The sequence below is a fragment of the Balaenoptera acutorostrata genome, chromosome 19, assembly GCF_949987535.1.
Source record: "Balaenoptera acutorostrata chromosome 19, mBalAcu1.1, whole genome shotgun sequence".
In the NCBI taxonomy this organism is placed as follows: domain Eukaryota; kingdom Metazoa; phylum Chordata; class Mammalia; order Artiodactyla; family Balaenopteridae; genus Balaenoptera; species Balaenoptera acutorostrata.
Window position 1 is genome coordinate 50,239,253 of NC_080082.1, and position 12,179 is coordinate 50,251,431.

The following is a 12,179-nucleotide window of genomic DNA, read 5'->3' on the forward strand; positions in this document are numbered from 1 at the left end:
TCTTAGGGAGAAAGGGCTGAGGGCTTGGTCTCTGGTCCTGAGAGAGAAGGTACCTGGGACCCAGACTCCTGGATCTGAGGGGGAAGGGGACTGGGTCTCAAGTGCTATGTTCTTGATTGGGGAAACTTTGGAGGCCTGTATTCCTGGGACCTCAAGAGAGGATTTGGGGGTGGGGGCCGCTCTCCAATGCTTGCATCCCTAGAAGAGAAGGGAGATGATTTGTGACTATCTGGGTCCGAGGGAGGGGAAAACTGGTGGTGAGAGTCTTGAGGGAGAACTCAAAATCCACAACCACGAAGCCCGGGACCCAGACTCCTGGCTAGGCCGTGCATGGGGTGGGACGCCTGGAATCTCAAGGCGGCGGAGGCCTGGCGCAGGCTCCCACCCGGGGTTTCCAAGCTTCTCCACTGTGCGCAGAGCTGCCACGCTATTGTCCTGGCCAGGAAGGCGGGGCCAGCGCGGGGCGGGGCTGGCGGCGCCGGCGCAGCCTGGGGGCGGTGGGAGGAGGAGGCGGCGGCGGCCGTGGCGCTGGGAGCTCCTGTCACCGCTGGGGCCGGGCCGGGCCGGGCGGAAGTGCTGGGGACGTGAGGGCGCGAGGGCCGGGACATGGGACCCGCCAGCCCCGCCGCTCGCGGTCTGGGCCCGCTGCCGCTGTTGCTGCCACTATTGCTGCTGCTTCTGCGCGCGCAGCTCGCCGTCGGGAGCCTGGCCGGTGGGAGTCCCAGCGCTGCCGAGGTGAGGCCCGGCCGGGTCCAAGGGGATGGGGGAAGGGGCGGGACCGGGCCTCTGGACCCCGATGCGGACAGGTCCAGAGCAGAAAGCGCAGTCTTTCCAGCTAGGTGGCTGGCCTGCCCGGCGCCGCTAACTGCACTAGGCATTCAGAAAACCGTAAGTCCAGGCCCCATCTCCCTCATCATCTGTCGTCCCAGTCCCCTCCAGCCCCCAGCGTAGGAACTGGCTTTTCCAGAGCCCCTGGTCCCAGAAGTCCAGCCCCCTCAGACCCTCTCGACCTAGGTGACTCAGCCCCAGACCCTTCCCACCTGAACAGGACCCACCAGGCAGCAAGGCACCTACAGCCAAGAATCCGGGCCCCCTGCATCCTCTGGACCCATATGAGGCCTCCCGCAAGGCTCCTAGGACCCAGAAGTCTAGGCCTCCAGCCACCGCCCCCCAACCCAGGATGTAGCTCTACATCCCTCAAGGACTTGGTGTCCAGGCCTGCAGGGCCCTGAAGCCAGGCCTTGTGGTCTTTGCACCCGAGAATGCTAGCATGAGCTAGGGATGGAGGGAGGAGGGGCCAGAACGCCTGGGTTCTGACCTCCTCCCCCGCCATTCAAGTTTAACCCTTTCAGCTCTAGTGCGGCTGAGCTGGGGTGAGGGCGGAGCCTGTCTCCGCGGCAACAAGGCCGCGAGAATCCCGGGGGACCCGGGTCGCCATAGCAACGGCAGAGCTGGGGCGCCCCCGCCCTGTGGGAGCTGTTTCCCGGGGAACCGAACCTCTATGGAGGCGGTGCGCGGTGCTTGGTGGAGGGGGCTGGTGCTGGGGGTGTGAATATCTGGGTCCTAGGGAGCAAAGGACAAGGGGATTCACATGCCTGCGTCCCCCGTGCCCTCGCTGACCCCTCCGTCCCCACCCCCAGGCCCCAGGGTCTGCTCAGGTGGCTGGACTATGCGGGCGCCCAACCCTTCACCGGGACCTGCGTACCGGCCGCTGGGAACCAGACCCACAGCTCTCACGACGCTGTCTCCGGGACCCGCAACGCGTGCTGGAGTACTGCAGACAGGTAGGCGGGACCTACAGGGAGAGGCGTGGCCAGCAAGAAAGGGGATCCAACTTGGGGCCGGGTCGCGCGTGAGAAGCTAGTCGTGCAAAGGCAAGGTCCAGGGAGATGAGGGATCCAAGAAGGCATGGGAAACTAGGGGACGTGGCCAACAAAGAGGTGAAGTTAGGATAGGACAGGACCTGTTTTTGAAAACTAGGTCAGGAAAGGGGAAGAACCGTGCAAAGACGGTCCGCTGAGGAAAGTGTCCAGTGAAGAGACGGAGTTTAGCACTAATGTGGTGGACTCCTTAAAAAGCAGGTGTAGGTGGGCATGACCAAAGGAGACGCGGGGCTAAGACAAAAAGACTTTTGGACCGGCGTGACTGGGAACGGGGTGGAACCCAATGGGAGAGTGGAAAGCTAGGAGGCGTGGCTATGAAAGCAGGTCTAACACAAAGAGAAGGCATACTTACTGAGAGGCCAGAGAGAGAGCCGAGGCTTAACGAAGGGAGGAATCTATGGGGAGATAAACCTGATAGGGGGAAGGGGCAGAGGCGACTACAAGAGAGGTGGGCTTAGAGGGATTGAGTTTTTGGGCAATGGAGGGACCTTCGTAAAGAAACTGGACAGGCAAAGGGGCGGAGCCTAAGGATGGCGTGGCTTAAGGGAGAGGTACTAGGGGGCGTGGCCAATGGGCTTGAGGGGCTTAGATATCTAAGACCTGTTCTACAGAGAAGCAGGGCCTAGGGAGGAGAGGTCCTTATGAATACTAGAGACTTGAAAAGGGACATGGCCAGTGCAGAAGCGCAGGCGGGGCCGTGGGTTGATCACCCCCACCCGGTGCCCCCAGATGTACCCGGAGCTGCAGATTGCACGTGTGGAACAGGCAACGCAGGCCATCCCCATGGAGCAATGGTGCGGGGATGCCCGGGGTGGCCGCTGTGCCCACCCCCACCACCAGGTTGTGCCTTTCCGCTGCCTGGGTGAGTCACAGGCTGGGGGAGGGGAACGGAAGGAGGGGGGTCTCCGAGGGGTGAGATTCTGGCCCTGGTTTCAGGCTCACATTAGGGAGCTGGATGCCTGGGTCCAGAGTGGGACAGAAAAGCCTATGAGGATAAGAGATCTGGATTCTGAGGAGGGTAGGGCTAGTGGCTGTGGCAGTGTCTCACATCGATGCCCCCCATTTGCCAGAGGGTGAATTTGTGAGCGAGGCCCTGCTGGTGCCTGAAGGCTGCCGGTTCTTGCACCAGGAGCGCATGGACCAGTGCGAGAGTTCAACCCGGAGGCGTCAGGAGGCACAGGAGGTCAGGACCCAGCCCACTAGTCCTCACCCCCCCAGAACCCAGGGGTCCAGTCCTCTAACACCATCCTCCTCCAGAACCCAAGAGTCTGGGCCTCAGCCCTCTCTTCCCAATGGGACAGAATCAGGAATCTAGGCTCCCAGCCCCATCAGCCCCCAAGACCCAGGCATCCAGGCTCCCCCTCTACCCTCTGTTACCCCACAGTCCTGGCATCTGGGCCCACTCTTCCCGCAGGCCTGCAGCTCCCAGGGCCTCATCCTGCATGGCTCGGGCATGCTTTTGCCCTGTGGCGCGGATCGGTTCCGAGGTGTGGAGTATGTGTGCTGCCCCCCTCCAGTGACCCCCAACCCGTCTGGGACAGCAGTTGGGTGAGTGGGAGGGAAGCCTCCATGCCCAACCCAAGGCTCCTGAGGCAGGAGATGGAAGCCTGGGGGCCTGGGCCCAGGTTCTTATTGCCTTGGGTCTTCTGCTCCCTCAGTGATCCTTCCACTCGGTCGTGGCCTCCCGGGGGCAGAGTTGAGGGGGGTGAGGATGAGGAAGAGGAGGAATCCTTCCTACAGCCAGTAGATGATTACTTTGTGGAGCCCCCACGGGCTGAAGAGGAAGAAGAGGAGGAAAGAGTCCCACCCTCAAGCTCCCATACCCCTGCAGGGGTCAGCAAAGGTGAGGCAGGCTCTGAACCCCCAGCCCCCTCCACCCTGGGGGGAAGATGATTTAAGGGAGCCTTGGTATAGGGGCTTCTTTGGGAGGGACCTGTTGGGGAGAAGCCCTGTTTGGGGAAATGGGAGGGATGGGAATGGCTTTGAATAAAGTAGAGGTGGAAGGGGCAGCCTGTGAGGAATGAAAAGGGGGAGGGTGGTTTGGAGGTACCCGGAAGTGGAGGAGTCATTTGGTAGGTCTGAAGGATTATTGGGGGGAAAGCTTGGAGGATAGTGTAATGGATTCCTAAGCTTTACAAGAACAGGCCCAGTTCAGAACCACATTTCGCATGATGCCAGGCAGCAGCTATGGCTGAAGTGAACACATGAGGGTCTCCAGAGCGCTCTAGGAAATGCAGTTCTCTGGGAAGGGAAGGAGACCTGGAGCTGGGCTTCTGGCTGACTCCCTGGTTCCTGGCCTTGCAGTGACTCCCACCCCGAGGCCCACAGATGGTGTGGACGTGTACTTTGGCATGCCTGGAGAAATCAGCGAGCATGAGGGGTTCCTGCGGGCCAAGATGGATCTGGAGGAGCGCAGGATGCGTCAGATTAACGAGGTGATGGTGCTGGGGGCCCCAGGATCCCCCATGACACAGAGCTCCCTAAATACCAGGAAATTCCTCAGGGACACATTGAGACTACCTCTAAAGAGTCCCAAAGTCCCATTAACCCCCCAGTCCTCAACACCACCCCTAAGATGACCAGGGATCTCTGACCCACCTAGAATCCCACTGAGATGCCACCAGATTCTATGGAAACTCTGATGCATGGTCCTCTTCCACTTTAAATTCCTTCTGAATCCTCTCTCTTGGGAATCCAAGAGGCAGGGAGACTTAAGGGATCTGGAGACTCTGAAGAAGGATAGGGGCAGGGGGAGACTCACTGGGTAGAGCAGGGTGGATTCTAGGATCCTGAAGCTCCACTTGTCCCCAGGTGATGCGTGAATGGGCCATGGCGGACAACCAGTCCAAGAACCTGCCTAAAGCCGACAGACAGGCCCTGAATGAGGTAGGACAACCTCCAGAGTGTCCTACTCAGGCCTGTCCACTACCTGGGGCACACTGGGTCTCAGCCTGGCTAAGGCTTTGTCTGGCCTCATCCAGTTTCACGCCTTCCTACTTGAATGGGCCTCTCCGGGCCCCACCCTTACACTCAGCTCGGCCCCTCTTGGCCTACATCCAACCTGACTTCGCTTTCCTCCTCTTCCCACTGGCTATGTTTTGCCCTGTCTTAACTTGATCCTAACCTCTGAGGGCTGGCTCTGGAGGCCTCTCCCAAGCTGGGCCCCTGCAGACACAGCCAGGTCCTTCTCAGCCTCTCTTTGATGCTCGGCCCTGCTCCCTGACTCTGATCCTGCCCCTCTAATCTCCCTTTTACTCAGTCCCTCCTCAGCAGTCCCAACCTCATGAATCTCTGACCTACCTCTCTCAGCCTCACTTTAGTACAGCCCTACCCTGTGTAGACCCCACTCAGTTGAGCCCCATTACTTGACTCGTGCTCCTACCCAGCTCAGTCTTATTTAGTTACAGCCTGTCTCCAGTGGGTCCTGCCCAGGCCTGAGCCCTACCCTTCCTACAATACTTGGCTCCTTTCATCTCAACACAGGCCAGCTCTTTTCCTAGATTGTTCCCACCCATGTAGTGAACACCTTCAGCGGGACTCCCGGCAGGCCTAGCCCTGCCCCCACTCTACCTGGCCCTGCAGCCCCAGCTCCACCAGTCAGTCTCCTGTCATCTAGTCCCACCCCAGGTTGACTCTGCCCGGGCCTGGATCCACTGCACGCCTCCCTCTCCGCCGCCACTTGACCCTCTAGCCCTACCTTTCCAGACTGCCTTTGACCCAGGTTTCACCCCACTGCGCCTCTCCTGACCCTGTGCCCACCCCCTCGCCAGCACTTCCAGTCCATTCTGCAGACCCTGGAGGAGCAGGTGTCTGGTGAGCGGCAGCGCCTGGTGGAGACGCATGCCACCCGAGTCATCGCCCTTATCAACGACCAGCGCCGGGCTGCCTTGGAAGGTTTCCTGGCGGCACTGCAGGGGGATCCGCCTCAGGTGCGGGAGCCGTGGGGGCAGAGGGCAGTGGGTGGAAAGGGCTGGGGCAGGCCTGGGCAGCCTTCATCCCTTCCACAGCCAGAGCGAGTCCTGCTGGCCCTGCGGCGCTACCTGCGAGCAGAGCAGAAGGAGCAAAGGCACACGCTGAGGCACTACCAGCACGTGGCTGCTGTGGACCCCGAGAAGGCCCAGCAGATGCGCTTCCAGGTGCTCAGACTCTTCCAGCTCCCGAGTACTCAGCTGCCCCTCAGACCCCGGCCTCTTGGACCCCATCCCTCAAACTCTTCTCTTGCCCCTCATACCCTCTTTCCATCCCTGGAACCTCCTTCCTATCCCTGGAACCGCCCCCCGTTCTGTGCTTGGGACCCATTCCAGTCCCTCAGATCCTTACTTCCTGACACTGGAATGCTGCCTCCCCAACCCCTGTGCCTTTGACCCCTTTCTTGAATTCCCACTCTCTGTCCCTTGACCCCACTTCTTGTCCCCTGGATTCTTACTTCCTTTCCTAGAATCCCCCTCCTGTGCCTTGAACCCTGTTCCTGTCCCTCAACTCTCCTTTTTCCCTAACCCCACTTGTTCTCCCTGGAACCCTTGTTCTGTGCCCTCAGATCCTAATTCCTGTTTCTTGGATGTCCTCTTCCTGTCCAAGAAGACTCCATTCTATGCTCTTGAACTCCAAGTCTTGTCCTTGAACCACATCATTTCTATATGACCCTCCAATTCTACTTCCTTCTTCAGAACCTCCTCAAGCCTCACTTCCTATTCCTCAGACCCTACTCTCTGCCCCTCCTACCCACTTACCATCTTCTATACCATATTCCTTGTACCCTATACTTACCTTGTCTCCTGTGCCCCACCTTTCCTAGCAACTACTCCTTTTCCTTCTTCCTTACTTTCTTTCCCAAGACTCTCACAGCCTGTCTTCTGTACATCTTTTCCTTTTCATTGTATTCCACTTCTCCTTCTCCAATTTCCTTCCTCCCATGGCCAAGTTCCTGGCCCTTGTACCCTACTTCCTGTCCATTGTATGTGCTAATTTTGCTTGGACCCTCTTGACCTTCCTCCTTCACCCTGCCTCCGTTTCCCCATCTCTAGCCTGCACTGCTCAGTTCATCCCTCATACTCACTCCCCCACAGGTGCAGACTCACCTTCAAGTAATCGAGGAAAGGATGAATCAGAGCCTGGGGCTGCTTGACCAGAACCCCCGCCTGGCTCAGGAGCTGCGGCCCCAGATCCGTGAGTGCCCAATCCTGACCCCCAGCCTTTGACTCCCCTGCCATTTCAGCTATCTATTCCTGTGTAACAAACTCCAAAACTTAGTGGCTTAAATCAACCATTTTCTTTTCTTTTCTTTCTTTCTTTCTTTCTTTTTATTTTTGAGTTTGGAAAACCAAGGTTTATTCCAGTCTTTCTTTAAAAATGGTCCACAGTCCTTCAAGGACCTTCATTAGCATCACTTGAAAAGTTTGTTAAAAATGCAAGTTTAGGGACCTCACTCCACACCTATTGAATCAGAATCTTTTGAGACATGGATGGAAAATTTGCATTTAACAACTTCTTTGAGTAATTCAAATGCACACTGAGGATAGGAAATCTTCATCTTCTGGTCATAGGACAGCATGTACCAGGTGTTATAGCTGTATTAAATCAACCGTTTTCATTGCTCATGATTCTGCCGTCTGCTCTGGGTTCTGCTGGGTGCTTCTTCTGCCGGTCTTGTCAGTAGTCAAGCGTGTCACTACATTTGGCTAGCAGGTCAGCTAAGGGCTGGGACTCTGGCACAAATGAGCCTCTCTTCCTCTCTATGTAGGCTCAGGGCCTCTCTTCTCCATGGCGCCCCTCCACGTGGTCTCTCCAACAGGGGAGCTGGACTTCCTACATGGTGGTTCAGGCTCCCCATACCGTGCAAGTGGAAACTGCCAGGTCTTCTTAAGACTTGGTCCCACCTTCTATTGGTTAAAGCAAGTCACAAACCCAGTCCAGATTCAAGCTGCAGGGCCTTCACAAAAGCATGAATACCAGAAAGTGTGACCCCCAGATCTACCGTGACTTCCTCCTGGATGTCCCATGCCAAACCCTAATTCTCCTGCCTTTAAGGAGGCTGTTCTCTTGAACTTCAACCTCCATCCTCCAACACGCAGCTCCACTTCCCCAGGTCACACGTATGGCTCCCCCCCAGTCACTCTATTGTTAGGATGCCATCCATTCGCCCATTTTTGTTTTGTGGATCCCCATGCTCACAACCTCACCACCTTTCTGCATGTTCCCCTCAGAGGAACTCCTCCATTCTGAACACCTGGGCCCCAGTGAATTGGAAGCCCCTGCCCCGGGGGGCAGCAATGAGGACAAGGGTGGGCTGCAGCCCCTGGATTCCAAGGATGGTGAGTTAACCCAAATATACATAATCCCAGACTTTGGGGTACAGGCCCCCAACCTCAATTCTAATCCCCTAAAATCTGGGGGTGTCTTAGCCACCACAGTGAGCGGAAGAGGGTGGGAAGGAATGTCTGAGGTTGTAGAGGCCTCTGTAGGGTCCTCGATCCTCCTTCCTCGGCCCCTGGGAGGGGGCTTCCCCACACTATCTTTGGTGATGCTCTCCTCTCTTCACTGTTCCACCTGTCTTGCCTCCTCTGGCTGCCAGCAGACACCCCCATGGCCCTTCCAAAAGGTGAGTATCTCACAGAGTAGCCCCCAGCCACCAAATCCCTCTGAGTCCTTGAGCCCAGAATGGAAAAGGGCCCGTACACGGGGAACCCCAGGCCTCCTGGGATGGAGTCTGGTGCCCCTTCTGACCCCCTCTTCAGGCGGGGGTAGCACCATTCTGGACTCTCAGGAATGAGATAGGATTTGGGGGGTAGGGTCCACAGAACAAGATGCTGCATCCTCTGGGAAAGAGAAGATGTCCCCCCTGGAGCAGTATGAACGAAAGGTAAGTTAGTCGGACCCGCGGGCACCGGAGGGAGGATGGGCCAGGGGGCCTGGACTCCTAGGTCTGAAGGAGGAGGTGCTAGGGGTTTGGGTTCCTTGGCCTCAGAGGAAAGAAGGGACTGAGGACATGGACTTCAGGGTCCTAGGGAAGAAGAGGGCTGCGGGATGCCCTCTTGGGGCCCAGGGGAGGGGGAGGCAGGGGCCCAGACTTCTGGGTCCCTGACACCTCCTGCTTCCCCAGGTGAATGTGTCTGTTCCAAGGGGTTTTCCTTTCCACTCATCGGAGATTCAGAGAGATGAGCTGGTAAGAGGAGGAATATTCTGGGTACTTAGGGGAAGAGGTCAGAGGTCAGTGGCTAGGCTGTGACTCCCAAAGCCGCACAGGGCCCTGGTGAGCCTCCAAGATGACCCCGGCCCCACCTCCTCTCCCTGCAGGCACCAGCTGGAACAGGCATGTCCCGAGAGGCTGTGTCTGGTCTGCTGATCATGGGAGCGGGTGGCGGCTCCCTGGTCATCCTCTCCATGCTGCTCTTGCGCAGGAAGAAACCCTACGGGGCTATCAGCCATGGAGTGGTGGAGGTGAGAGGCAGAGACCTGGAATGCGGAGGACTTCCAGAGCCTGGGAGTAGAGGGGCTGTGAGGTCTGCGGTCAGGTCCCTGTGGCCCACTCCGCCTCCCCTGCCCCTGTTGCAGGTGGACCCCATGCTGACCCTGGAAGAGCAGCAGCTGCGTGAGCTGCAGCGTCACGGCTATGAGAACCCCACCTACCGCTTCCTGGAGGAACGACCCTGAACCAGCCCCCTCCACCCCTCTGGCTGAGCCCAGACCTTCCCTCTTCCTGGAGCCCCAGAACCCCAACTCCCAGCCTGGGGGAGGGGTCTTGAAAAAGTTCCTTTCACACCCTTTGTGAGGGGGCTGGAAGTTCTTATTTCCCCTGTCCAATTCCAAATTCCATCCCTAAGAAATCCCCAGGTATTCCCAGCTGCCTCCCCGCTTGGGACCTCCTCACTTTAATTTATTTTGTACATTAATGTATTGTTCCTTAAGGGGACCACCAGTTGGTCCCACTGTCTGTTGTTCCCTGGAATTCACCCTCCCACGTGTCCCCCACTAATATCCCAATAAAGTCCTCTTCCCCACCAGGCCATCCTCTGTCTCTGTGGGGGAATCAGGGTGTAATCAGCTCTGGACATTGGTGTGCAACCCCACCCAGACCTCCTTCACCTCTTTAAACTGTTGGAGAGATCTTTAAATCTGGGCGGGGCCTTGGGAAGGGGCGGGGTCCAGAGATCTAGGCTAGGCTCCCACCCAGGAGCTTTCCGTGGTACTGAACGGGCAGCCACTTCTAGGCCTGTATCAGCTGGGTTCCAGGCTGGACTCCAAGGAGGCTGGGCTCTAGCAAGTTTCCCCTGCCTCCCACTCGCCCTCATACACAGTCACATACAACATCCACCCCCAACCTGTGAACTCGATGAGGGACAGGGAATCTTGAACCGCTCTTCCCATTCTTGAGTCTTAAGCCCTTCTGGGGGAGGTGATAAGAATCCCCTTGGAGGGCTTCCCTGGTGGCGCAGTGGTTGAGAATCTGCCTGCCAATGCAGGGGACATGGGTTCGAGCCCTGGTCTGGGAAGATCCTACATGCCGCGGAGCAACTAGGCCCGTGAGCCACAACTACTGAGCCTGCGTGTCTGGAGCCTGTGCTCCGCAACAAGAGAGGCCGCGATAGTGAGAGGCCCGCGCACCGCTATGAAGAGCGGCCCCCGCTTGCCGCAACTAGAGAAAGCCCTCGCACAGAAACAAAGACCCAACACAGCCAAAAATAAAAAAAAAAAAAAAAAAAAAAAAAAGCCCCTGTGGCACTGTGTGCTTTGAAAAAAAAAAAAAAGAATCCCCTTGGAGTGTGGCAATCCAACCGTGTGTCCCAGAGAGGGTTATGTGATGTCTGCAAGTGCATCCCATTTTGTGACATGTCAGAGTTGGCCCTCTACAGATACTGTTACCTGTCTGAAGAGGGTTGTTATGAGGATTAAAAGGAGTAATATTTGTTGGGACATTAGAATTGTGGCTGGCACTTTGCAAGTACCTGTTGGATAAATTCTAAAATGACATGGCAGCAAACATTCATGTGGCACCCTGTGCCAGGCACTGCTCCAAGGGCTTTCACGCACTGGCACACTTAATCATTATTTCTACCCCATGCAGTAGGTACTGTGACTAGCCTCGTTTATAGATTAGGAAATGGAGGCAAAGAGAAGTTACATCACATTCCCAAGGTCACCACCTAGGAAGGGATGAAGCTAGGAATTCAACCCAGGAAACCTGGCTCCAGTGCCCGTACTCTAGGCCATTTTGCTAACCTCCTGCCTACTAATTCATGGCTGTCCCATATGGTGTTTGGGTTGCTCACTGCAAAATTTCAAGTGATACCATTCATCTCCTAGACATTGTAGATTTGCGTTTTTACCACCACTTCCCAGCAGATAGCGGTAGTGTGCCATGTTCTAACATCAGGATAGCACAATTTTCTGACAGATGGCTAAGGGAGGGAGCACGTGTTTTTAATTCTTCCAACGGACCGATGAGCTCACAGTGATGAGCTCTACATAATATATACATGAATTATAGGTCATGTATATTAAATATAGACGTGGTAGGTATTGGGAGGAAGATGCCTACATGATGCAAGTTGGATACAACACCACAGCTTTGTTAAGAACCCAGTTGGCAACATCATTCTGATACTGGCTTTACCATCAGGTATACTCGGACCATTCTAGTAGAAATCTATAACTAGCACCACAAGCAGGGGGAAAACTGCCTTTGTATTTTCACAGCCAAGGGTGATTAACAGGCTAACGATAGGTAAGGAGCTCCAAGCAGGTGGGATAGGAAATGAAAGGCCATTTTGCTCAATACGCTCAGTGCATGATTCCCTAATAATATTTGCATTCTAATGGCAATACTTAGAGTAATTAGTTTAAACACACTGTTTTTTTTGAAATTCCAGCAGGAAAAATAACTTTACTATTGCTCATTTGATGCTCTTGTGCCCCTAAACCACTCTTCTTTTCCCATTGAATACGATTTAATTCTTCTTTTTGTAAAGCAAAGTTTCCTAGAGACGTGTTATCACGTTAGGGGTGTGTGTGTGTGTGTGTGTGCTGATACATGTCGGGACACACATCTTATATGTCAACAGAATCTAAGATGCCATCAAAAATAAGAAATACCATTATTTTATGCACCACAAAGGAAAAATACGCAGACATTAAACAATGCCACATAATTGTAAGATGAATTCCAATTAAGTTCTTCCTAGATTTAATGAAATACAACATACTATTATGAATTCTTCATGGGTCAGCTGCCACTACGTGAGTACACACAGAAGAGCACACTCATGCTGGTCCGAGGCAGCTGATGTGGGAGACTTGTGC

General features: G+C 55.6%; 1 protein-coding gene across 6 annotated transcripts; it reads left to right on the plus strand.

Moving 5' to 3' along the window:
- Positions 1 to 486: 486 nt before the first annotated feature.
- Positions 487 to 9,886, plus strand: APLP1 (amyloid beta precursor like protein 1). 6 transcript variants are annotated; one of them, XM_007165164.2, is made up of 17 exons: positions 487 to 735; positions 1,641 to 1,784; positions 2,613 to 2,745; positions 2,954 to 3,066; positions 3,298 to 3,431; positions 3,542 to 3,726; positions 4,188 to 4,318; positions 4,695 to 4,769; positions 5,654 to 5,812; positions 5,891 to 6,019; positions 6,950 to 7,049; positions 8,087 to 8,194; positions 8,455 to 8,481; positions 8,672 to 8,742; positions 8,983 to 9,045; positions 9,177 to 9,320; positions 9,435 to 9,886. In XM_007165164.2, the coding sequence occupies exons 1-17, from the start codon at positions 607 to 609 to the stop codon at positions 9,531 to 9,533; spliced, it is 1,944 nt and encodes a 647-aa protein (XP_007165226.1). In that variant the 5' UTR covers positions 487 to 606; the 3' UTR covers positions 9,534 to 9,886. The 6 variants fall into 6 exon arrangements, with proteins under 6 accessions (XP_007165226.1, XP_007165227.1, XP_007165229.1 ...); XM_007165165.3 differs by having other exon boundaries at positions 8,458 to 8,481; XM_007165167.2 differs by lacking the exon at positions 8,983 to 9,045.
- Positions 9,887 to 12,179: the final 2,293 nt, after the last annotated feature.

What these genes read in the sequence shown, in the direction of transcription:
- APLP1 (XM_007165164.2), top strand. Translation starts at nt 607, where the DNA reads ATGGGACCCGCCAGCCCCGCCGCTCGCGGTCTGGGCCCGCTGCCGCTG. An exon ending in GGATGCGTCAGATTAACGAG is followed by an intron (nt 4,319 to 4,694) that starts GTGATGGTGCTG and finishes ACTTGTCCCCAG; the next exon opens with GTGATGCGTGAATGGGCCAT. An exon ending in TCAGCCATGGAGTGGTGGAG is followed by an intron (nt 9,321 to 9,434) that starts GTGAGAGGCAGA and finishes CCCCTGTTGCAG; the next exon opens with GTGGACCCCATGCTGACCCT.